The sequence below is a fragment of the Canis lupus genome, chromosome 1 (genome assembly GCF_048164855.1).
Source record: "Canis lupus baileyi chromosome 1, mCanLup2.hap1, whole genome shotgun sequence".
Lineage (NCBI taxonomy): Eukaryota > Metazoa > Chordata > Mammalia > Carnivora > Canidae > Canis > Canis lupus.
This window is the reverse complement of record NC_132838.1, coordinates 111,730,234-111,757,542: the sequence shown is the minus strand read 5'-3', so window position 1 is coordinate 111,757,542 and position 27,309 is coordinate 111,730,234. Positions and strand designations below refer to the sequence as shown.

The 27,309-nt window shown below is 35.0% G+C and overlaps 1 protein-coding gene across 1 annotated transcript; it reads right to left on the bottom strand.

Annotated features, from left to right (window-relative positions):
• Window positions 1-568: 568 nt before the first annotated feature.
• On the bottom strand, window positions 569-27,309 carry ZNF404 (zinc finger protein 404). Its single transcript, XM_072775219.1, has 4 exons — window positions 27,232-27,309; window positions 16,629-16,704; window positions 13,939-14,065; window positions 569-6,835 (listed from the first exon to the last, which is right to left on the bottom strand). The coding sequence occupies exons 2-4, from the start codon at window positions 16,635-16,637 to the stop codon at window positions 5,313-5,315; spliced, it is 1,659 nt and encodes a 552-aa protein (XP_072631320.1). The 5' UTR covers window positions 16,638-16,704; window positions 27,232-27,309; the 3' UTR covers window positions 569-5,312.

Below are 27,309 nucleotides of genomic sequence, written 5' to 3'. Positions count from 1 at the left end.
TGGACAAATAAGGTGGGAGAATCCTCATCCTTAGTGGTATACACAAGCAAATAAAGAAGTGATTATTCTTTTATTATGGGAGAAAAGGAGATCAATGGCGTGGGGGTAATTATCAGACTTGGCCCTAATTCAAATACCAACTATGGAATCGGACTTCCTGGACACTGGTATTGAACAAAAGATGTAGTAGGCTAGAATTAAATAATTGAAATGAGGGTTTACTGGTACACTTGCAGTATTTGAGAATCTTTCTGGAATTTGTGGTCTCTCACATCCCATCAAGTCCTGCTGATTCTACTTAATATATGAAAAATATTTAGCTTTTTTCTACCATAATAGCTGTAGTGAATCTTACTTATGTCCAATCTGCATTATTGTAATACCTAGTAATATTGGACAGATACTTTGTTGTCATTTTTTTATGCTCATCTCATTCCCACACATCTAATATATTTTATATGGCCATCAAATTGAACTTTCTAAGACACAAAGCTAGTGCGACTGAGAAATTGATTTAAATTTCATCTCATTCTAATTAGTTAAATATAAAAACAAAAGCAGTGTAAAATATTTTACCATTACTGGCAACTTTATTGTTTTGGTAAGACTACATTTCACTTCAACCATTGCATTGCATAGATGTAATATAGTGTTCATTTCACGTGTATATGTTGTTTCTAGTGTTACACATAAACACATCACTCATCTCGCTGATGTCAAGCAATTGATGTGTTTATTTGGATATTTTATGAAGACAACATGATTTACAGTGATATGAAGGAAATAATTGGTAATTAGATATAAGTACTTATTTAGTTATAATTAAATTATTATTGTAGGTTAGATAAGTATGTACAGATTTTAAAACTTAAAATGAAAGCTTACTAATGATGCATAGTCAAGTAGAGACCTGTACTATGGCCAGAAGAGTAAAAAATAAGAGACTGGAAGAAGTACTATAAATTTCACAACAAATGCCAATTGCAATTTGCTATGAACAAAGCAAACAAAACCTGTTGGATAATGTAAAAAAAAATTAAGTAAATAAAGTAGAGAATATTGTGAGACATTTGCAGCAAATACATACATTTGATGAAAGTTTTTCTTTTGATAACCAAAAATGAATGGATAAAATTAGTTGCCTGAAATCAGAATTAAATGGAAAACCAAAATTTTAAACAACTTTGAAACATAATCTGAACTTATAACTGTATATCTATAAAATGGCTCTGTGTCTTACATACACAATCAAATTTTATGTGGAAATACAGGAAGACAAATTATTGTAGTTATGGAAGTTTTGTTAGGATATTATGAAAAAGACTAAAAATATACACATTTTTAAAGATTTTATTTATTTATTCATGAGAGACACAAAGAGAGGCAGAGACATAGGCAGAGGGAGTAGCAGGCTTTTGGGACTTGATTCCAGGACCCTGGAAATATTATTATTGAGCCAAAGGCATATGCTCAACCATTGAGCCACCCAAGTGACCCTAAAAATATTTTATAAAAAGTAAAAAGAACTTGAAGCCACCAGTCAGCTACCCATAAAAGATCTAACAATATCAAAAATTCAAAATTAATAAAGCTACATGTATTCTCCTCTAGCTTTAGATGAGTTGTACGATATGAAATATTGCCTAGTTAATACTCTGGGTAAATTTTGCCTCAGAAGACTTCCAAATCAAATAGAAATGTTGTCAATTTGGAGCCTACAAAATCAGATTCATAGCATAGATATTTATTTTTTAAAAAAGATTTTATTTATTCATGAAAGACACACAGAGAGAGGCAGAGACCCAGGCAGAGGGAGGAGCAGGCTCCCTGCAAAGGAGCCCTATGTGGGACTCAATCCCAGATCCTGGGATCATGCCCTGAGCCGAAGGTAGATGCTCAACTGCTGAGCCACCCAGGTGTCCCCATAGCATAGATAATTTAAAAATATTTTATATATGTAAAAAAAGAATTTCCACTAGATATGAAAAAAATAATTTCTCATATAGTTAACCAGTTATATGAGGTTAAAAATGTGAATTCCTTGGAATTTTAAAGAGCTTGATGTCTCCCTAATTGATTGTTCCACAGTATGAGAAGTATGATGATTTAATATATGCATGTAAATATTATGAATCATTGTCACTTTATAGAACTGTTGAAACAGAAAACAATGAATTTGTTTATCTTATGTTCTTTGCCAGTGCTCATTGGTTGAATGGTTGAAGTTTTACAAAGATTTACTTTATTTTGAACTCCAAGGTTTTCCTTAAAAAAATACTTGGTAAATATTTCATAATCGGGATCCCCCAAAATGACAGTGTGATTTTCTCACCGGTATCACACTGCATATGAACACACAAATCTGAAACTCCAAGGAAAGGAAACCTGTTTTTGTGACCTAGCTAAAAAGGTAGGAATATTTCTTGAAATTGATACTTTTCACAAGTGAATATTAATTTTACTTATTTTTTTTTATCGTGAATCAATATATGAATGATTTTCACTGGCCTCAAAAGCATTGCCAAAATATACAATGAAGAAACAGGAAATCTTAGTAAAGAAACAAACTATAAAAAAAGCACCAAATGAAGATAATAGAACTGAAAAGTACAATATCAAACATTTGATAGATAAGCTTAACAGCATAATTGAGCTGACAAGAAAAAAAATAAATTTGAAGATAGAGCAATAGATATTATCCATATAAAAAGAGTAAAAATGTTGAAGATAACAGCCAGTGACCTGTGGGATAATATCAAAAGATTTAACATGAGTACTTGGAATCCCAGAAGAAGCAAGAGCAGAAAATTAATCTGGATGTGGACAAAAGTTTCTGAAATTTGGGGAAAAGCATGTGTGTACATATTTCAGAGACTCAGAGAACTCCAAAAAAAGTAACATAAACCATACTTAGACCAGCATACTCAAATAGATGAAAACCAAAGATAATGAAAAATCTTGAAAGCATGCAGAGAGAAATGATACATACAGGGGAAAAATAAGTCAAATGACTTCTCATCACAACCTACAGAGGACAGAAGTCAGTGATACAATATCTTTTTTTAAAAAACTACACAACAAACTCCATAATTCTATGGCAAGAAAGATAATCCTTCAAGAACAAAGGCATTCAGTAAAGGTAACTGAAAATTCACTACTAGTAGATATGCACTCCAAGAAATGCTAAATTAAGTTCTTCAAGCTGAAGGAAGATGATACCAGATGGAAATTTAGACCATTGGGAATTGGAAGTGGGAAATCATGAAGAGCATGGGAAAGGGTAAATATAAAATGAGAGTTTTGGCAGGGTTTTTAAAAAATTTCTTTAGAATAATAGCCTGTTTAAATTTCTCAGTTGGAGTGCCAATGTGACTTTACAGGAATTACTAATTGCAAAGAAAAAATGTACCAATACAATGGAGAGAACTTGTGGTCAATATATGAGTGAAGAGATCAAACAATGTTTCACTTGTATCACTTGTATTTGATATTTTATATCAAATACACTTATCTATGAAGCAGTCTTGTAAAAAATGTTTAATCTGAAACCTAATCAAACCTCTGGACATAAGCTTCAGTTCACAATAAATACAAGGGATAGAGGAACAAGTTAAGCCCACTTTGAGAAAAAGCAGGACAAATATGGAATTATATAGGTTACTTCTTTTGAGTCTTCAAAAAATGTAAGGAGGTGGAGAGTAAATTATTGATCAATTCTTACTGGACCCAGTAAGCCATAGTCATATAAAGTATATGAGCTTGGTTTGGTTTTTGGCATTTTAAAAAGCCAGCACTTCTAGAATACATTGTTTAACCAATCAGAGAAATTTGTAAATGGGCTGAATATTATAGAACAATATAAGGTTATTATTAGTGCTTTTTAGGTAACAATGGTTTAATCATCATCTAGAATATTATCCTTAATTTTTATTTTATTTTTTTATCCTTAATTTTTAAAAAAGATTTTATTTATTTATTCATGACAGACACAGAGAGAAAGGCAGAGATATAGGCAGGGGGAGAAGCAGGCTCCCTGCAGGGAGCCTGTTGCAGGACCTGATCCCAGGACCCTGGGATCACAACCTGACCCAAAGGCAGATGCGAAACCACTGAGCCACCCAGGTGCCCTATCCTTAATTCTAAGAGTTGTATGTTGACTTTTTAGAGGTGAAGTGATATCTAAAATGTTCACTGAAAAAAAAACAGCAAAATGATATATGTAAATATACTCTATATGTAATAAGAAGGGACACCTGGGTGGCTCATCGGTTGGGTGCCTGCCTTCGGCTAAGGTCATGATCCCGGGATCCAGGATTGAGTCCCGCATCAGACTCCCTGCAAGGTGTCTGGTTCTCCCTCTGCCTGTATCTCTGCCTCTCCCTCTCTGTGTCATGAATAAATAAATAAATCTTTGAAAAAAACAATATGTAATGAGAATGATATATGGTATATGTGCATCTGTATATATACATGTTCATATTTATGCGAGAGAGAGATATACATTGAATTTAGGTGGAGGCAAACAAATTTCACTGTGACACTATTGTACCTTTTATATAAATTTAAAAACTTGAAGAAAAACTTTTCCAAGTCAACCTAGGTCTTTGGCTACCAAATTGTTCTTTTTTTAATTTCTTTCAATTGTAGGGCATGTGGATTGTGTGTTATCTGTATTGTAGAACTTATTGTAAGAAAGTTTCTTCAAACTACTCTCCAATTTTTCAACAGCTGAACTCTCAATATTCAATAAAGGCACAGGGTTTCTTATTATTAGTCTTCAGGATGTTGAGCTTTGAATAAAAATGTCTTAATATATTCTATGGAATTTTGTCCAGAATGAATTATCTGAAGAAAATATGGATGAACCTTGATACATTAAAAAAATGCTTCTAGTGTCTTCTTTCCACATGAATTTATGTATAGTATTAATAGTGATTATCGGGGATCCCTGGGTGGCTCAGCAATTTAGCGCCTGCCGTCGGCCCAGGGCATGATCCTGGAGACCCAGGATCGAGTCCCATGTCGGGCTCCCTGCATGGAGCCTGCTTCTCCCTCTGCCTGTGTCTCTGCCTCTGTGTGTGTCTCATGAATAAATAAATAAATAAATAAATAAATAAATAAATAAATAAATAAATAAAATCTTTTAAAAAATAGTGATTATCATTAAAAACCACAATACTTACTAAGCAAATATTATGTGCAAAATGCATTTAAATTTTATCTTAAATAATTTTATCTTTACCATAACATCATTAGGTGGTAGAACAATGATAATGGTAAAAGATGTGCCAAAGCTAAGTGCTTTTTGATTATTACATCAAGAGTTTCTCACTATTATGAAATCTTTGATGTTGAGTAAGTTGATAGCAACGAGTAAAGGCCTTTCCACATTCCTTACATTTGTGTGGTTTCACACCAGTATGAATTCTCTGATGTTCAGTAAGTCGATCACTGCGATTAAAGGCTTTGCCACATTCTTTACATTCATAGGGTTTTTCATCAGTATGAATTCTCTTATGTTGAGAAAGACCTGAGATAGAACGAAAGGCCTTCTTACATTCTTTACATATATATGGTTTTAAACCTGTATGAATTGTCTGATGATAAACCAGTTGAGAATTAAGTCTAAAGGTTTTCCCACATTCCTTACATTCAAAAGGTTTGTCCCCTGCATGAATTGACTGATGTGTTTTAAGGTCTCCAACACGACTGAAGGCTTTCCCACATTGTTTACATTCATATGGTTTCAGATCAGTATGAATTATCTGATGTTGAATAAGGTATGAATGAAGCTTAAATGTCTTCCCACATTCTTTGCATTCATGTGGCTTCTCACCAGTATGAATTCTTTGATGTTGTGTAAGTTGAGAGCCTCTGCAGAAGGCCTTCCCGCATTCCTTACAATCATAGAGTTTCTCACTACTATGAATTCTCTTATGTTTAAGGAGGCTTGAGCCCCTACTAAAGGCCTTTCCACATTCCTTACATTCATGAGGTTTCTCGCCAGTATGACTTCTCTGATGTTCAATAAGTAGATAGCTGCGAACGAAGGCCTTTCCACATTGTTTACATCTATATGGTTTCTCACCAGAATGAATTTTCTTATGTTGATAAAGACTTGAACGATGACCAAAAGCCTTCCCACATTCCTTGCATATATAGGGTTTCACACCATGATGAATTTTCTGATGTAGGCACATATGTCGATACAATCTAAAAGTTTCCCCACATTCCTTACATTTATAGGGTTTCAAACCAATATGAATTTTCTGATGTTCAGTAAGGTGAGAATAACGTCTAAAAGACTTCCCACATTGCCTACATTCATAGGGTTTTACACCAGTATGAATGATCTGATGTTGAATAAGCTGTGAATAAAACCTAAAGGCCTTCTCACATCCATTACATTCATAGGGTTTCAAATCAGTGTGAATTTTTTTATGTCTAATAAAATGCTGGAGAACTATAAAGGCCTTTCCACATTCCTTACATTCATAGGGTCTCACACCATTATGGTCTCTCACATGTTCAGTAAGGCATGAATATTTTCTAAAGCCCTTCCTACATTCCTTACATTCATAGGATTTCTCACTAGTGTGAACTCTCTGATGTAGAGGAAGAGATATATGTTTTATAAGTGTCATTTGACTATAACATCCTATGTTAGGCCCCTGTTCTCTCCCAAATTCAATTCTGCACTGTGGGTCATTTCTGAAAATAAACCTCATGAGGTTGAAGGTTTTACTCCTTTTCATTGTCTCCCGATGGTATGAATTTACTTCATAACTGCTTTTTCCTGAAGATAACTTGTTGGTTTCAGTTGTAAAATCAATGTCTGAAAGAAAACAAGAAAATAAACAAATGCTATTTTCCTGTACAGGGGATGAGTGGGGGGCCTTCTAGAGTAAAAATAGTGATAAATTGAAAAGTATGTGCACAACAAGTAAAAAGGTCATACAATCCTGAAAAGCTGTCATGAAAAATTTAAAAGGCAAGAAGACCTCAGAAAATTATGAAAGTTCATATTGAGAACTATAAAGTGTGAGTAGGCAAAGAGAAAAAGTCAGTAGTTCTCACATTAGTTGGATCAAAATTATAGAGGGAGCTTCTTATATACACTACCTTTTAGATATCCACTTGAGACTGAGTGAATCAGAATTTAGAAGAGTAGGTTCTAGTCATCTACATTTCTAACATTATCAGATGGCTCTATGTAATTTTTTCAATGTTTTTTTTTAAATCTTAGAATAAAACCCTAAGTACATAACCATGAATAAAAAGGATCTATGTTATTTACACAAATTTATCTCAAGCCCTTGGCATCTTTTGTTCCCTATATATTATCCCAGAGCATTTCTTCAGCTACTAAAACATGCCATAACCTTTCCCATTTCCTGGGGCTTCATACAGGTGCTCCACCTTTCAGAAATCCTCTTATCTAGATCCTTTAAATTACTATCTTCAGGTGTTGTAGATTAGAAATCACTTATTCAGAAAGGCTGCCTCTGCTAACTCTAAGTATATTAATATCCTTTATTCTGTGTTCCAACAGCTAATTTTTGCCTTCAAAATCCTTTTCTCTATTACATATTTATTTTCTCATTTGTTTTACCACTTACTTTCTTATTCTAAAACTCAAAACTTCTTCCAACTTCTACTACAAAACAAGTTCTTACCACAAGGTAAATACTAATTGTAGGATAAAATACCGAATTTTAGAAATTAATTTGGATGAAAGTAAAGGTAAATAAGAATGAAAATTAAGTTTAAATCATTAAGCTGAGTAAAATATACATTTAGAAAAAAAAAATAAAATAAAATAAAACATACATTTAGTTTCTGAAAATTATGCAACAGTTATCAACCATGTCTCCTTGACTAATCTTTCATACCTATTACAGTAAAATATGCTTTCCTCTATCATTTACCTTACAGGTGAGAAATATGCTCACCCAAACTAGCTCAGTCAAAAATATAAATGGGAACATTTGATATGTGATCATTCTCCAATTGCTTACCATCTTAAATTGATAACACATCTTTATCACTATTGTTCCATCTTTCCTGTGCCTAGTCATGATTGTTTTTCTGCTTTATCTCAAGATAACCAGATGGTGTATTACCTTCATTAGTAGAATTTTAATATTATTCATTCATCCTACAGATGCCTACTGTTTTGTTTCTCTAATGACTTTCCCAAATTCTCCCTTCCGTTTCTTTATAGCCAAAGCCAATCCCTCTTGAATTTTACAGAAATGTATTTCAGGAGGGAGAGAGAACATGAGAGACTCCTAACTCTGGGAAACGAACAAGGGGTGGTGGAAAGGGAGGTGGGCGGGAGATGAGGGTGACTGGGTGACGGGCACTGAGGGGGGCACTTGATGGGATGAGCACTGGGTGTTATGCTATATGTTAGCAAATTGAACTCCAATAAAAAATAATTAACTAACTAACTAACTAAATAAATAAATAAAATAAATGTATTTCAGGGATTGCAATAGTTAATGTTATTTTAAAAGGCTTATGAAAGTCTAAGAAATTAAACTTGAGGATGTTGAGTAAAAATAAAGTAACTAAATGCAATGGGAATAGACTTTGGGAAACCAAATGCCTGGGACTCTGCATTTATGTTGAATGTTGGCTAAAAATTGGCCTGTAGAGCAGCCTGAAGAACTCTATAATGTGCTAAATGGGTCAACTATGAGTTGAAGGCAAGTGGGATTCTTCTATGAAGTACAATATGTTCAAAAATTTGAAGTAAAGCAATATCTCTGAACCAATGAGAAACGAGTAGCAATCTCAAAAAGCCAAAACACTTTCTATTGATAAATAAAAATCAACAACTACTGTTTGAGAATTATAAATACAAACTGAAGCCACAGTACTTCTTGAAAACAATAATAAAATTATGATAGATCAGAATCTATGGCCTTTAACTGTAGTGCTACAAACTCATAGACTAAAAAAGGCTTACATCTAATGAAAAATTAAATAATTAAAATAAATGAATTAAATATTAAATCCAAATTAAGAAGAGAAAAAAATTAGAAAAAGAATGATAAAGTCTACTGAAAGAAAACAGAAAAGGGAAATCAATATAATAAAAACAAATTTTAAATAAAATTGAACAATTAACACCTAGACTACCTATTCAAGAAACAAAAGATAGGAAAATCTAAACACAATGCCAGTAGGGAAACAGTCATCAATTAGGAAATAGAGAATGTTTAAGAAACCTGTACAAGGCAACAATGCAAATAAATTTAAGATGTACATGAAATGATTTTTTTTGAAAACATAATTTATAAAAACTGACCTCAATTAAATTTACTGACTAGCTTCTAACAAAATATGAAAAGGAAAAAAATAACAACTTTTCAGTGAAGAAAAGTGACAGAAACCACTTTATACAAGTTTTTAAGGTTAGCACCCCACTGATAAATCATGTTGATCTCACATGCCCCTAACATGTAATAAGAAGGGTACTTCTCTGGTATTCTTCCCCCAAATACATAGTCTCAGTTTAATAATAAGAAAACACCAAACACACCAAAATTTGGAGGCACTCTACTAAATACCTGACCAAACAGTATCTTCAAAAGTATCAAGGTCAAGAAAGAGAAGGAAAAACTGAGAAACTGTCACATTTAGAAGAAAGTGAGGACACAGGATGACTAAAAATAATGTAATTTCCTGGACTGGATCCTAAAACAGAAAAAAGACATTAGTGCATAAACTGGTGAAATCTAAATAAAATATTTAAGGTATTGTAAAATGTTACTTTGATAGTTTTCACAAATGTACCATGGTTATGTAAGATGTTATCATTATGGGAATGATATATTGGAACTCTTTGTACCACATTTGTAACTCTTCTGTGAATCTAAAATTATTTCAAAATAAAAGTAAGACAATCACAGAAACAGATTCCAGAAGAGATGAAAAATCTAAACAAATCAATTTCCACAGAATAATTTAAAAATTGTATATTTATCCCAACAAAGAGATGATTACAATTAGTTTCTCTGTTGTCCAAGTTTCAGTCTCTGTAAACTATTTCCAACTGATGTTAATGAGGGTGCCTTGGAGAAACACCTAATTCCTAGTCCAGGGCAGGGAAGATACAAGGTGAATCTAAGATTTATTGTACTAAAGTGCAAAGAAGCTTTCAAAGATAGAATTAATAACTTGTGCTTTTAGTTATACATCATTAAAAGGGATCAAATTTGCCCTCCTACCTTAAAAACTAGAAAACCAAACAAAATGTATGAAACAGCATCTTTCAAATATTGGAAAATAGATAGTACAGGGTTGAAATCTCCTGAGGGAAGGGAAAACAAATGAAGTGTGCCCCACAAGTACCATTGCTGACCATCTAAAGAGAATTTCTAGAACAGAGCACAGGGAGGGGAAACTAAAATAGTGCAACTGTATCCCTGAGTTGAAAATACAGAGTAGGGAATTAAGGGAAAGAATGAGATGCAGACTGCTGGGGATTTACCCCAAAGATACAGATGCAATGAAACGCCAGGACACCTGCACCCCGATGTTTATAGCAGCAATGTCCACAATGGCCCAACTATGGAAGGAGCCTCGGTGTCCATTGAAAGATGAATGGATAAAGAAGATGTGGTTTATGTATACAATGGAATATTACTCAGCCATTAGAATGACAAATACCCACCATTTGCTTCAATGTGGATGGAACTGGAGGGTATTATGCTGAGTGAAATAAGTCAATCAGAGAAGGACAAACATTATATGGTCTCATTCATTTGGGGAATATAAAAAATAGTGAAAGGGAATAAAGGGAGAAAAATGAGTGGGAAATATCAGAAAGGGAGACAGAACATGAAATACTCCTCTAACTCTGGGAAATGAACTAGGGGTGGTGGAAGGGGAGGTGGGCGGGGGGTGGGGGTGATTGGGTGACGGGCAATGAGGTGGGCACTTGACGGGATGAGCACTGGGTGTTATTCTATATGTTAGCAAATTGAACACCAATAAAAAATAAATTTATAAAAAAAAGAATGAGATGCAGAATTTGCAAAGTAGGGTACTGGAGGGGAGGGAGCTGCACAGAGAGATCTCTAGAGAAGTGTGGCTGTATGTGAATCTGGACATCTGTGTGAAGAATGAGAACAAAGAATGTGCTACTGGGTATGAGTAGACAAAACAACCCCTGGAAGTCACAAAGGGCAGGGGATAAATTCTTGTTTCCACCAACCAGAGTGGAAAGACTCCATAATACATGAAGCATCAGAGTCCCCAGAAGGATATTGCCCCAGTAGTGTGGCCAAATTAGCCCTAGATTAAAACCTGTTCTGTTCTAACAAAGCTAAGCCAACCATGAAAGGATCAACAGATTTCAAATTATATAACTACATCCCAAAATGAAGCCTCAAAATATGTAAAAGAATATTAGAATATTAGAAATCCAGCATCCCAACACAGTAAACTTCACAATGTCTGGCATCCAATAAAAAATTAGCAGGCATGTAAAATAGCAGGAAAATATGACTCTTACGAGGAGAAAATTAATCAAAATAAGCACACCAAGGAATGATACAGATAATATAATCAGTAGATAAGGATACTGAAAGAGCTATTATATATTATAAATGTACTTCATATCTTTAAAATGATAGTTACTTTTCTATTCATCTCTTAATTTTCTATATTCTTTGTTAGACTCTATACAAAAAGAGGTCATGGGGAAAATTTTCCCAAATTCTTACATGTTCAAACTGTTGCACATAGTTATACTTTTTTTTAAAAAAAATTTTTATTTATTTACAATAGTCACACACACACACACACACACAGAGAGAGAGAGAGAGAGAGGCAGAGACATAGGCAGAGGGAGAAGCAGGCTCCATGCACCGGGAGCCCGACATGGGATTCGATTCCGGGTCTCCAGGATCGCGCCCTGAGCCAAAGGCAGGCGCCAAACCGCTGCGCCACCCAGGGATCCCACATAGTTATACTTTAATTACAAACCATATGGGCCTGAATCTTCTAGTTTATGGGAAGACACCTAATGATGGATTCAGTTCCTTTAGGGCTTATGAGAATTTTCATGATTTTTTTTCTTGAGTGGAATTTTTTGTTGATTAAAAATTTCTAATTTATTTCATTTGATTTCTCAACGTTTTTGGCAAAATGTTTTTCAAAATATATTTACAAGACTTCATGGTTTGTAATTTGATGCCTTTTTTCCTTTCATAGATATTTTTCTTGATTCATGTTGATAGAGTTGCACTATTTTTATTAATTCTTTGAGATAACCAAGTTTATAGTTGTGACTTACGCTTTTATATATTTGGTTTTTATTTCATTAATTTCTGTTTTTTCCTTTATTATTTCCTTTCTTCTACTTTATTTAAGCCTGCTGTGCTCTTCTTTTTCTGGTATATCAAATGGATGATCAGCTTATTAATATTCAATACTTCTTCTAGAATCAAGAGACTCATTGGGAGAGGAAGCTTGAAATCAAAACGGGTAAACAACAAGAGCCATGAATTGGCCCTGAGGATCTAGCACTTTGCCCCTGCCAGAAGCTTACTGATTTTGAGTACAGCTAGCAGCAAAGGCAAAGTAATTAAAAAAAAAAAAAAAAAGGTAGCCGAGAATTACCAAAACTGAAAACCAGCACTGACCCAGCTCAATCCCTGATTGTATTATAGTGACCAGTCTGCCACCCTATTGATTTATAGAGGAAAATGTAAATACTCTGGTGGAAGTATCATCTGGATACCATTCAGTTCTTTTTTAAAATAGATATTTTATTATTTTATTTATTAGAGAGAGAGAAAGCATGCAGGGGGAGGAACAGGGAGAGATGGACAAGGAGACTTTGTTCCAAGCACAGAGCCCAATGCAGGGCTCAATCCCATAACCCTGAAATTACGACCTGAGCAGAAACCAAGAATCAGATGCCCAACCAACTGGGCGACCCAGGTGCCCCCCATTCAATTCTTTTGTACACGTGTCCAGCATACAATAACAATTAGCCATTATCTTGAATAAGAATTACCATATAATGAATAACAAGAGAGAAGAATACACTACATGCATACGCACAGATGAAAAAACATTAATGAAAAGAAAGTAAATAATGAATTTCAACAGATGGTTTGATGTTATAGGACAAATTGAATTTCTAGAACTGAAAAAGATAATATATGATATGAAAAACCCATCTTTAAGAGCAGACTTATTGTAGCAGAATACAGGATAAGTGAGCTGAAATACAGATCAACAGAAAGTAATGGAGATAAAAGGAGATATATACATGATAGAACTGTGAGATACACTCAAAAGATCTAACATTGGTATAACTGGAGTCCCAGAAGAGAGGAAAGAATGGTCAAATATTTTCCAAAAACTGAACAAAGACTTTCATTTCTCAGTAGAATCTATAAAATCACTGCAAGCCAACATTTCCATGCCCTAAGTATAAAAATAACACCAAAAAGATAATGTACTTGATTCATTCTACACTGTAAAACTTACCAAGGTTCTTTTGTAGCAAGGAGAAAACCAGAACACTATGTTACCTATTTTCCATGTAGGTGGATCAGCAGTTAAAACGGAATATTTGTAGATATTCTGACCATACACATAATATGAAATTTGTTTCCTTTGCCATTGGTTATGCAGAAAAAGTCCTGGGATTCAAACCTTTATTTATTTAGAAAAAGAAGGAATTGCAGGATGGGACAGAGGGAGGTAGGAAAGTAAATGAAAGAAAGATTCAGGTGCCGAATAGAAATGCTGTTTCTATCTCACAACGGTTAAAGTAGACCTTTGAGAATATGGAGATTATGAATATGGAGAAACTTATCTGGTTTCTGGACATAGAGCATAAAATATACAGTGGATAAAGCCTCTATTTCAGATAGCAGATTCTACATCACTTCAGGCAGATGTCCTTACCCAGTGAGACCAAGTTAGTATAATTCTCCAACATCACATCTCTGTACAAATCCCTCTGATCGGAATTTAGGCATTCCCACTCCTCCTGAGAAAAGTCTATGGCAACATCACTGAATGTCAATGGCACCTGAAACAACAAACCCATGTATTATTCATAACAGTAAAGAAAAAAATGTTCAAGATGAAATGATTGAATTGCAGTAAGGGGGCAATATAGAAAAACAAATAGACTGAAGTTACGAGATCATGACATGATTAGACAAGAATAAATATATTAACTTCCGAAGTAGCATGCCAACAGTCTAGAATTCTGTTGGAGTGCACACAATTTCTTTAAAAATAAAGGACAACTTAAATACCTAAATTATGAAAATGAATAAACAGACTTTCACAGTTAAATGAAACAGCATATATAAGCACATTACCTACTATGTACCTAAATCACATACTATTAGTAAATGCAAGTTCTTCTATCTTTTCTCTTCAAGGAACAGGTAAGAAGAATTGTTCATTTTCCCTCAAAATGAGTTATAAAATCTCTTCCAGCTAAGATGAGTAACATGGATTAGACTTACCTTCCCATGTGAAATAACCAAAAACATGAACTAATTGTATTAAACAGTGGTTTTCGAGACAAAATATTGGGCAGTGATCCCTGAGAGACAAGTAACACATGAAGTGAGCCTTATGATTGCCATGGCTTACTGCTAGGAGACAGTATTACTACACAATTACTAGAATGGCTAAAATTTAAATAGACTAACCATTTTAAGTGTTGCTGGAGTTGTGAAAAAAAATGGAGCTCACACACTGATGGTGGGAATGTAAAGTGATAAATCACTTTGAAAAATAGTTTATTGATTTTGTAAAAAGTTAAACATATTCCACTCCTAGTGTTTACTCAAAAGAAATGAAAGCATATGTCCACACAAAGATTTGTGCATGAAGGTCCATAGCAGCTTTACTTGTAATAGCCAAAAAGTGAAAAGAACTCAAATATCCATCAACAGAAGAATGGATAGACAAATTTTTATATATGCTGAGAACAGAATACTAATCAGCAATTAAATAGAATGCACTACTAATAAATGCAACAATATGGATGAATCTCAAAATAAATATGCTTAATGAAATAAGATTAAAAAGGGCATATGATGTATGATTCTATTTATATAAAATATTAGAAAATGTAAACCAACTTATAGTGGCAGAAAGCAGAACAGCAGATGCCTGCGCATGAAGGGCAATGTTGGGGGCAGGTAGGAATGGGCAATTATAAAGGGGCATGAGAAAAATTTTGGAATGATGGATATGCTCATTATCTTGGCCATAGTAATAGTTTCACAGGTATATACACAAGTCAAATTTATCAAATTCTATACTTTAAATATGAGTATTTCATTGTCAGTTGTATTTCAATAAACCTGCTTTACAAAGACAAAATATTTAATTTTATGTTAATTATACTTCAAAAAGCTGATAAACTTTCTATCTTAGGAAATAGAGTTTGTGTAAAATTAAGTAATTTTATCAAGATATATGTCAGATTATGCATCATAAGCATTTCCTTTATTCTCACAAATTAATGTTTTCATTTAGTCCCTAAGACATCAGATTTAATCTATTTTAAAGTACTAAAGTAGTATTAATATTATTAAAGTAATATTAAATGTTAAAGTATTATACTATTATGATATTTAGGTTGAACACAAATCTTAACCTCTTCCTCACTGTTCAGTATCATCTACCACTTGTAGTTCTAGATGATCTTCCTTTCTACAATCTGTTACAGAACTCCTGTTCCTAGTTAGAATATAGGATATAGGATTATCAGAACAACTGATTTACTCAAGACCAGCAATTTCTCTTTCAATACAAAATAGACCTTACTACCTTATTAAATTCTCAGTGATTCCCTTAGCCAGAGCTCTGATGTCTGTCTGTCTCTCTCAGCATGCACCAATACCATCTCTACCCAAACCTAAAAGCTTTTTAAAGCTGAGATCTCATCTCACACGTGAGCCTGAGACCATAACCCAATTCTCCTTTGTCTTCCTGGAAAACTAAGGAGAAAGTTTTCCCTCTTGTGGCCAAATAGGTCAATTTCCTTTTCTTTCTTTCTTTCTTTCTTTCTTTCTTTCTTTCTTGCTTTCTTGCTTTCTTGCTTTCTTGTTTTCTTGCTTTCTTTTTTTTTCCTTTTTTTCCTTTTTTTTTTGGTGGGAGGAAGCAAAGGGAGAGAGAGACTCTTAAGCAGACTCCATGTCCAGCATGGAGCCCAACATGGGGCTCAATCTCACAACCCTGAGATCATGACCTAAGCTGAAGTCAAGAGTTGGACACAACCAACTGAGCCACCCAGGTGCTCTAGGACACTTATTTCTATATCATAAACTACAAACCTGACAAGTTTAGCTCAAATATTTCCTTCAAGGTACTTCACTCTTGAACTGCGCCAGCACTGCTTTTTGACAGAAGGCTGAACACATAAAAGATGAATGGATTTTTTTAATGAATAATTTCAAGTAAGTTAGAAAGAAAGGGAGCAAATGAGGATGCCATCCTTTTCTGTAAGGGTAGAAACCATGAATCAGAGATACAGCTTTCATAGTTAGGAGGCATGGGGATAAAGAATGAAAGTTTACATGACTTAAAAATCATAGTATTTAGGAGGGAGACACACAACCACTTACCCAGGTCATGGTTTTCAAACTGCTGATCTTCCTCAGGTTCTCTCTATTAGAGAATCCAATTTCAAAGATGCCAGAGCTGGGAGAGGAAAAAGAGGCCTTGAGGTCTGGTGTATCTCAGAACACCAAAAATTATTTAAGGTAATATAGCTTTTCTTCTTTCTTATTTATTCCTGCTTCCCACTGTCCTTGCTCACTCTCCACCCTCCCAAACACATGAACACGTGTCAGGGGATATAGAAATCCAGACAAACCCAGGCCCTTCCCTGTACCTACAGATATAAGCCATGCAAGAGTGTATAAGAGCACAGGCACTCTTACACCAGAGCTAGATTCAGACACCCACACTGCCTTAATTCTCATAATTATCAAGCCAACTAAAACCCAGCCTGGGTTGTTCAGTAATATTGAACAGATCCTCATCTAGGCCTATCTTTCAGGGTAAAGACCAAGCCACACAACACAAACTACAACAATCTTCATGTGTCTGGGTGGACCTGGACATGAAATCTTTTGCACCAGATAAAAGACAGAAGCAGTAGAAACCAACCTAAAACCTTGACCACTGTATAACTATCTGCCCATGTGAAGCCTTATCCCTAAGCTAGAGCTATGACTTTCAAGATTCTCTGGGCTAACCAACCTGGATTTCCCTATTAGGATCTACTTTTCTGCCATGAGTCTTGCCTGTGCCCCCAGAAACCAACACCCCCAGTACCTACTAGAGAAGAGTGAATTCATGCTTACTGAAGCCATATAGCAATACATAGGTTTTGGCAGCCCTCTATGTTTTGATAGTCTATACACATTAACATTTAATTCTGCAGTGCAGTTATTACCTCAGTTCAACAGATGAAAACATAAAAGTTCAAAGAATCTTGAAGACATTTTAAAAGAATTTTAAAGACATTTCTCCATATCACAAATAATAAGTAGAAGTGATGTGTTTTGAATCACATTTCTATACTTAAAAGGCCAACTTATTTTTCCAACTATTGCCTTTGAATCCAGATTTTTTGTTTCCTTATGTGAAACCTAAGAATAGGCAATTAAGACATCACCTATCAAAAGATTTACTAAAGAGATGTTTTCAAGCAATAAGGTACTATCATTTATAGGTATTCATTTTTTCAGACTTTAAGGGTTGATGATGCACCACATATAATATGGTTGAAGGGAAAAGAGCATTGCTGTGATGTCCTGTAGACTTGTGAGAACCTAGTGCGTTTGAGACAGAACAGAATTCTGCATAAGAATTTAACCATGAAAGGTCATTTCTGAGTCTCTCTCCAAAGGAGATAACTGTAAAATGTGCCAGTTAAATTTTTTTTTAAACTGGAGAGAAATTTAAAGGTACGAAATCTAAAGGTACATAAATGGGTGGCTAATTAAATAACTATAGTGCATTCATACAGTGGAAAATGAAGTAGACTTTGAAAATGATTGTGCATTCCATTGGTTCTCAATGGGGAAACGTTCAGCAATGTCTGAAGACATATTTGGTTGTCAAAATGTGGGAAGGGGTACCATTGTTTCTTTTTTTAAAAGATTTTATTTATTTATTTGATAGAGAATGAGAGAGAGAGGAGGCAGAGGGAGAGGGAGAAGCAGACTCCCCGCTGAGTAGGGAGTCTGATGTAGGGCTCAATCCCAGGACTCCTGGATCATGACCTGAGCTGAAGGCAGATGCTTAATCAACTGAGCCACCCATGTGCCCCCAGTGCCATTGTATGTATTAGATAGAGAACCAGGGATCCTGCTAAGCATCCTATAATGCACAGGAAAGCCCCTCACAACCAAGAATTATCTAGCTAAAATTATCAACAGAACTGAGGCTGAAAAAGCCTGAAGTAAACTCATTAAAGCAAGACAACATAATCCAGAATCTGTATATTATCCACAGTGCCACCATACAATAACAATTATTAAACATGCAAAGAAACAGGAAAAAGTTTACTAATAACCAAGAGAAAAAATCTCTCTCTGTAGAAACAGACCCAGAGATAACCTACATAGTGGAGCTAGTAGACAAGGATTTGAAAACATTATGATTAAGATGCCAAAAAAAAATAGAGGAAAACATGGGTAAAGTTGGATTGAAAATGGGCTCAGGGCAGCCCCCGTGGCACTGCGGTTTGGCGCCGCCTGCAGCCCGGGGTGTGATCCTGGAGACCCGAGATCGAGTCCCACGTCGGGCTCCCTGCATGGAGCCTGCTTCTCCCTCTGCCTGTGTCTCTGCCTCTCTCTGTCTCTCTCTGTGTTGCACATGAAAAAATAAATAAAATCTTAAAAAAAAAAGAAAAAAAAAAAGAAAATGGGCTCAGTTGGTAAAGTATGCAACTACTGATCTCATAGTTGTGACTTAAAGCCCCAGGTTGGGTGTAGAGCTTACTTAAAAAGGGACGCAGGGCCACCTGGTTGGTTCAGTCAGAATGCAAAAGGAAGTATATCAATAGAGATTTAGAATCCTAAAGATTCACATGAACATTTTGTAATTATAAAAATATAGTAGTGAAAATTAAGAATGCATTTGGTAGTCAGTGTAAAGTCGAATGAACAATAATCTTATGCAGAGAGAAAAAAGAACAGAACATTAAAGAAATACAGGAAAGTCAAAACATGAAATTGAACACCTAAAAAAATAGGACAGAAAATTTATTTGAAGAAATAATGTACAAAAACATCACAAATCTCCATGAAATGTTTTGATGCATAAATTAAAAAATTCATCAAAGCAAACCAGATAAAGTAAGGAAATCCATACCTAGGCACAGCATGGTCAAACTGTTGAAAAACAGAGTTTAAAAACATATCCTAATAGCATGTAGTTTTAAAAAAGATAACAGTTAAAAGAAAACAACAAGAAAGAGTTCATTTCTCAACGAAACTATAGTGGCCTGATGAATGGAATTTTATCTTTAAAGTGTTGAAAGAAAAAAAATGACAACTGTGAAGTTTATACCCAGAGAAAATATCTTTCAGAAATGAAGGAAAGATCCTTTTCTAACAAAAGCTTAGAGAATTTCTTATTAACAAGAAATACTAAAGGACAACAGTCAGGCTAAAGGCAAATAATCCCAGGTGGAAGCATGGATGTGCAAAAAGCTATGGCATATTAAATATATGACTAATATAACTAAACAGATGGATTGTTTAAAGCAACAAAAATAATATTGCTTGTGGGGCTTGTAATACAGGAAGAAGAAATGACAATACTACCATAAATGGAGTTAGACTATTAAAATGTTTTTATATTATTTGATATGTAGTAAAAGCCCTAATTTAAGGGAGATTGTCTTAAAGATGCATTCTATAATAGCTCAATTAACTATTAAAAGAATTATACAAAGATGTACAACCAGAAAATCCTAATAGAGATAAAATGAAATAATAAAAATACATGATTAATACAAAAGAACACAGGTAAAGAGGAATAAAGAAATAAAAATGGAACAAGACAAAAAATATATTGCAAGATGACAGACTTAAGCCAAATTGTATCATTAATTCTAGTAAAATGTAAATGTACCAAATATCGCAATTAAAATATAAGATCTTCATATTAGATTAAAGAGAAAAACAGGATCAATTATGCTGCCTATAAGAAATACACTTTAAATGTAAAGACACAAATATATTAGACAATAATTAGAAAAACACTAGTATTGGTATATCAATAACAGATACAATAAATATATGTCATACAATTTAAGAAGAATATGGTAGTCCTACATTTCTTATAACATAGCTTTAAAATATAGAAAGCAAAGGTCAACAGAACTAAAGGATAGACAAAGTTATAATTGAAGTTTGAGAGTTTAATACTCTCTATTGGTAACCAATAACAGGAAGAGAAAAAAAATCCAGAGGGCCATAGAAGTTTGAACAGAATTAATCAAATTGACCTAATTGAACATGCTTCTAAATTAAAGACTACACATTCTTTTCAAATGCTCAGAATATATTTATCAGAATGTTCTGAGCGATAAAACAAGCATCTATAAATTTCAAATGATTAATATCAAAAAAGAATGTATATATTTCTAAGCCTTTGGAATTAGAACTTAAAAACAGGTATTTCTCAGATGTTTCCAAATATAAAAAGTTCATCTTTAAATACGTATAGGTCAAAAACAAAATCATAAACTGGAAACCAGAAAATATTTTGAGCTGAAGGTATAACATAAAAAAACTTGTGAGATGTGCTCCAACCAATGCTTACAAAGACATTTTTTAGCTTTAAATATGTTGTTTTGTTTTTTATAAATGCCACTCATTGTTTAATCTCCATCATAGTTGTTAGGTGTACTACAGATATATTGACACAGCAAGTATATTGGTAGTGAAATGATGGAAATCCTTTGTCAAATTACATCAATGCTAAATAAATCTGGAATTTATTTTCTCCCAGTGGAGAGCATGAGCATTTGTAATAACTGTTCTCTTAGTTTTTTCTTTCTATTCTTTGATCTCCTTCATCCAAACATAAATGTATGTATTATTTAAGTAGAAAGGTTAAAAATAAATGATTTACCTTTGGAAGCTGGAAAAAGAAAAGCAAATTTAGCCTATAGAAAGTAGAGCATACTAAAAGAAACCAGTGACAAAACCTCACATATACAACAAAGAAAAATCAATAAAGCCAAAAACTACCTCACTGAAGAGATAAAGTTGATAAGCCTCTTACAAGTCAAGAAAATAAGTGTCAATATCAGGAATATGGAAGGAGATATCACTACATATATTACAGACATTAAACTGGTAACAATTTCATGAACAACTCTATTGTTGAAAATATATATGAAATTTTAAAATGCCTTGAAAATATAATTTAACTGAACTAATATAAGAAATGAAAAATCTGAATATTGTTATACTTATTAAAGAAATAAAATCTTTACTAAGGACCTTCTCATAAAAATGTCAGCCTGAGAGGCTTCAGTGGCAAATTCTCCCAAACATATAAGGAATTTAAAATACCAGTCAAACACAGTATCTTCTAGAAAACAGGAAAAAATGGACCATATCATGAGGCATAACTATGGTATCAAAACCTGACAGGGACATTAATTACAAGAAAGGAAAATTACAGTACATCTCTCATGAACATTGATGTAAGCATATCAAACCAAATATTAGCAAGGATATTAAACCAAATAAGGAATCACAGGGTGGCTCAGTGGTTTAGTGCCTGCCTTTGGCCTAGGGCATGATCCTGGGGTCCCGGGATCAGATCCTGCATTGGGCTCCTTGCATGGAGCCTGCTTCTCTCTCTCTGTGTGTCTCTCATGAATGATTAAATAAAATCTGTTAAAAAAAAACAAATATTACCAGTGATATAGAGGGCAAGAGAGATTCAGTCTAGGAATATAAAAGTAATTTAATTTAAAAAATCAATCAACATAACCTTCCAACTTTAAATAATAAAGGAGAAAGCCATGTACATGTCATTATGTGCAGAAACTTTGATAATATTCAACCACTGCTCATAATAAAAATTCTTGGCAAACTAGGAAAAGAAGGGTACTTCTTTTATTTGATAAAGGGGATCTATAGAATTAAACTACAACTATCATGATATGAGAGGTGGAATATGGATCACTGTCCTGAGTTCAGGAACAAGGCAAACTGGTCCATTATTACTAGTTGTACTAAATTTTGTACTGTAAGACCTATCCAATACCATATGGAGGGGAAAAAGTAAAATGAAAGGTATGAAGATTGGAAAAAAAAGTAAAATCATTTTTATTTGCAGATAATATGATTTTATACATAAAAATTTCAGTTCTACAAACTATTAGATTAAATGAATTTATTAGCAAGATTGTTGAATAAAAGGCCAAAGTATAAAACAATTAATTGTATTAAAACAGTTATTGGAAAAGTAAAATTTTAAATCCCAACAGTTGGGATCCCTGGGTGGTGCAGCAGTTTGGCGCCTGCCTTTGGCCCAGGGCGCGATCCTGGAGACCCGGGATCGAATCCCACATCAGGCTCCTGGTGCATGGAGCCTGCTTCTCCCTCTGCCTATGTCTCTGCCTCTCTCTCTCTCTCTCTCTCTCTCTCTCTCTGACTATCATAAATAAATAAAAATAAAAAAAATAAAATCCCAACAGTTTATAAAAAACCTATAAAGTACAATACTTTGGAATAAATCTAACAAAAGAAGTAACAAGACTTTTAAACTGAAAACAACAAAACATTAAGGGACTGAAGAAGAATTAAATAAATGTAAACATAATCTGTGTTCATGAATTAGAAGACTCAATTTTAAATATCAATTCTAAGTATCTATTGATTTGATGCATCTCCAACAATGTCAGGAGGGTTTGTTTTTAGAAAATTATAAAATTGTTCTACAATTATGAAAATGCAAAGAACCTAGAACAGTCAGGGCAATTCTGAAGAACAGAGTTGTCAAAATCACATTAGATATCAAGACATGATATAAAGCTACTGTAATTAAAACAGTGATACTGACACAGGATTGAAAAATAGACCAATAGAATAGAGAGTGCAGAAAGAGACTTGCACGTATACAGTCACACTTTTCACAAATAAAGTCTGACTGCAATTTAGAGCAAAAAGGATAGTCTTTTTCAACAAAAGGTGCCCGAGCAATTGGGGGTCTGTGTGCAAAACGTAATTTTGACATTGATCCCACTAAATACAGATATAAATCCAAGATGGATCATATGCCTGAATTTGAAAACTGACACAATAAATTTTCTGGAAGAAGAAACTAGAAAACATCACGATAATGGATATGAAAAAATTTCCTTTTTTGGTTTAATTTTTATTTTCACTTATTTTAGACTTAGAGAAAAGTTGCAAGATGAGTACAGAGTTCTTTTTACCCCTCACCCAATGTTAACATCTTACATAGGACAATTATCAAAACCAGGAAATTAACATTAGTACAATACTACGGATGGCATATCTTTTTTTTTTTTGATGGCATATCTTATTCAAATATCACCAGTTTATCACACTAACGTCCTTTTCTTTTCCAGGATCCTATAAATGATCATACATTGCATTTAGCTGTTATTTCTCCTTAGTCTCTTCCAATCTCCACAGTCTTCTTATGGTAAGTAATAGTTTTCAACTGCTGTTATAAAAAACTACCACAAATTTAACTTAAAAACAACACATATTTATCATCTCACAATTTCTTTGAACCCAGAGTCTGCACACAGTTTAGTTGGATGCTCTCATTAGGCTGATCTCATAAACTGTAAACAAGGTATTGGCTGGGATGTGTTTTCATTTAGAGGTTCAACTGGGGAAGAATCTACTTCAGAGTTCATTCAGATTGTTGGCAGAATTCATTTCCTTGCAGCTATGGGGCTGAGGGCCCCTTTTGCTGGCTGTCCACTGGTGGACAACCTCAGGTCCTAGAGGCCACCTGCAGTTTCTGGCAACAATGGGCTTCCCCAGCATTGCCACTTACTTCATTGAGCCCACGAAGAGAGTCTCTAGCTCTAGTCCACTATAATGGAGTCTTACATGACATAACATAACCACAACAGTGACTTGCCATTTCTTTTCTTTTCTCTTACCATAAAAGTTAACCTTATCACAGGAGTGACATCCCCCTTACCTTTGCTATTTTCTATTGGTTAAAGCAAGTAACAGGTTCTGCTTGTACTCCAGGCATGAGGATTATGCAATGGCACAGACACGGAGTGGGAAGCACTCAGGTGGTCACTCTAAAGTCTGTCCACCACACCTAATCTTCATGACCTTTTCATTTTGGAGGAGTACCAATCATGTTTTTTTGTCAAATATCCTCCCACTTGGTTTTTCTAATATTTTGTAATTGGAATGAGTTTGTGCATTTTTTGGCAGTATCACAGCAGTCTCGTGTCCTTCTCTTCACATAAGAAAGGGTTCATGACACTAATGCCTTATTACTGGTGATGTTAACCTTGATGGCTTTATTCAACTGCTTCTGCTGGGTTTCTCTACTGTAAAGTTATGACCTTTCCCTTTGTTGTTAAAAAGCATCTTGGGTAGTGGGGAATATTTTAGACACTCTGCAAATCCTTTTTCTCCTCAAATTTTCACCCACTAATTTTAGCATCTATCAATTGATTGCGTCTGAAACAATTATTACCATGGTGTTTGCCTAAATGGTCATTTCCTATGTTCCTCTTTCCTTCTACACTTAACCAGAATTCTATCATAAAGAAGAGCTGTCCCTTGTTCCCCAGGAAAAGATGTTTTAAACAGAACATATATGCAATAACCATACAAGAAAAATATTGGTAAATAGCTCTGTTAAAATCAGGGACTTCTGTTCATTTTATCATTAAGAAAGTAAGAAAGCTAATGAAATATTTTTTTCTTTCTCTGTTTCTCTCTTTCCATACACACACACACATACACACACAGAGAGGCATATGCATATGTTTATATATACTCGCAAAGGACTTGTATTCAAAATATACACAAAATTCCTACAAATCAATAGGAAAATGACTAAGAAAGACTAAAAATGGACAAAAGACTTGAAGAGACCTTCATAAGAGTATATCAAAATGGGCAGTATCATACAAAAAGATGCTTATATCATTACTTATCAGACAAATGCAAATTAAAATCACAATGAGATACTACTACACACACATCAGAATGACTAAAATTAAAATTATTAACAATAGCAAGTGATGGCCAGCTTGAGAAGTAACTGTATCCTGCAGTGGAGTGCAAATTAAGTCAACCACTTCCACCCCTAAGTAGATATCCAGGAAAAACAAAAACATATGCCCACAAAAGAACTTGTACAAGAGTGTTCATAGATGGTTTATTCATAATAGCCAAATATGAGAAACAACCCATCATCATGAGAATGAATAAAGTGTGGTGTGGTCACACAAGGGAGTTCTCATAATGTGATCATATTCTGGCAGGGCTGCTAGAGACAGAATGATGTCTCCTCCTATGAACTCCCAAAGCAGGTCACCTGGATTTCGCTAGTGGCATCTCACATCTTCTTTTTTTATTTTTTTAAAGAATTTCTTTATTTATTTATGAGAGACACACAGAGAGAGAGGCAGAGGAAGAAGCAGGCCCCCTGTGGGGAGCCTGATGCAGGACTCAATCTAGGACCCCAGAATCACCACCTGAGCCAAAGGCAGACCCTCAAGCTGAGCCACCCAGGTTCCCCTTACATCTTCTATCTTACTTATTACTATTCTGATTTCATTTCCTTACTGGATAACAAGTCATTTGAGGAGAGCAACTATATCTTTCTGTCATTGTATTAGACTGAGTACAAGTATATTGACATATTGTAAATGTCTGGTATTTTACTTGAATTTCAAAACTAGAAATTTATCCTTAGGGACTGATTGTAAAAGGACATAAATATCCATGCATAATGATGTTCATTATAGACTAATTCTAGTTGGTAGTCAAAAATTAGAAACATAATAGCTAACAGTAGACAACAGGTTAAATGAATTATGGAGAGAAGGACTTGGGGGCCCTGAGAAGGGTGATCCATCTGCATGGCCTCACACAGAATTCACGGATTTGCCACTATTAGGCAGGACATTTCAGCAGAAGGAAAAGAAAGGGGCTCATATCTTTAAAATTCAAGTGTATTTAATGAATAATGAGGAAACACAAACTCACCTGAACTTTAATTTTTAGATGTCTAACAAAAATTCTTTTCTCTCAGTATCCCCCTCCCCCCTATTTTTAGAGACAGGTAGCACTGGGAAAAGACAAGGAAATTATGAAACATCAGGGTTTTCTTGGATAGCACAGCAACTTGGAAAACCCTGCATGACTACACACTCTCACCTAGTCCCAAACACACACAGCCAGAATAGTAGAAACGATACTGGAATAGTGTTGACCTTGCAGTATAAGAGAGGCCAGGATCACTGACGTCTAGGGAGAAATCGGTGTCTAATTCACAGCAGGTTGCTGGGGCCAGAGTTCTGGAAATGCTGTGGTTATGAAACATGCAGCTGACGTTTAGCAGTTTCCAAGGAGGAACCTTCCAGGAGGGGCTCCTACTCTTGGGACCTCACCAGGTCTTCCCAGAAGCCTGCCGTGGGGCCAATTCCAGCTTCAAAATATCTCATCTCAAGATCAAGTCTGTGTCATCTTGCTGTGATTCTCCATTCTTCCATTCTAAGGCTCAGAATCTGGCTTCCCTCTTTTATCTGCGGCCGGCCCCAAGTGGCTGTGCGGAGACAGGGCAGAGGATCCGCGGAGCCTGGAGCCACGAGTTCCAGTGACAACCCACACGGCCACGACCGTCGGTCACCCATCAGCCACGAAGTTAAATAAACACAATCAAGTATCTGTCACTGACACACAAGCGCGGACGCCGTCACTGAGACACACTGTCACAGTGTCACACACACATAAACACACACACACGCAGGCACACACGTCTCTTGTAAGCACACAAATCCCTGCTGCTCACGCAGACACAGGCCTGAGACTCCGGGGCTCCACACGCCCTGTCAGTTCCGACTGTCCTCGCCTGGAGAGCCTCTCACCCCCTCCAAGGGTTCCCAACCGGCTCTGGTCAGAAACTGTGGCTGCCTCCGCTGAATTTTACCTTCGGATAGGTCCTACTCACCACGTAGGGACCACAGCTGCTCCGACACCGGAAGAGGAGCCACCGGTCGAGGGGGATGCGAGCCCGGTGGCTTCTGGG

Coding starts and splice junctions, on each gene's coding strand:
- ZNF404 (XM_072775219.1), bottom strand. Junction 6,836..13,938: donor TACTAACTTGGTCTCACTGG/GTAAGGACATCT, acceptor GTTTTCTTTCAG/ACATTGATTTTACAACTGAA.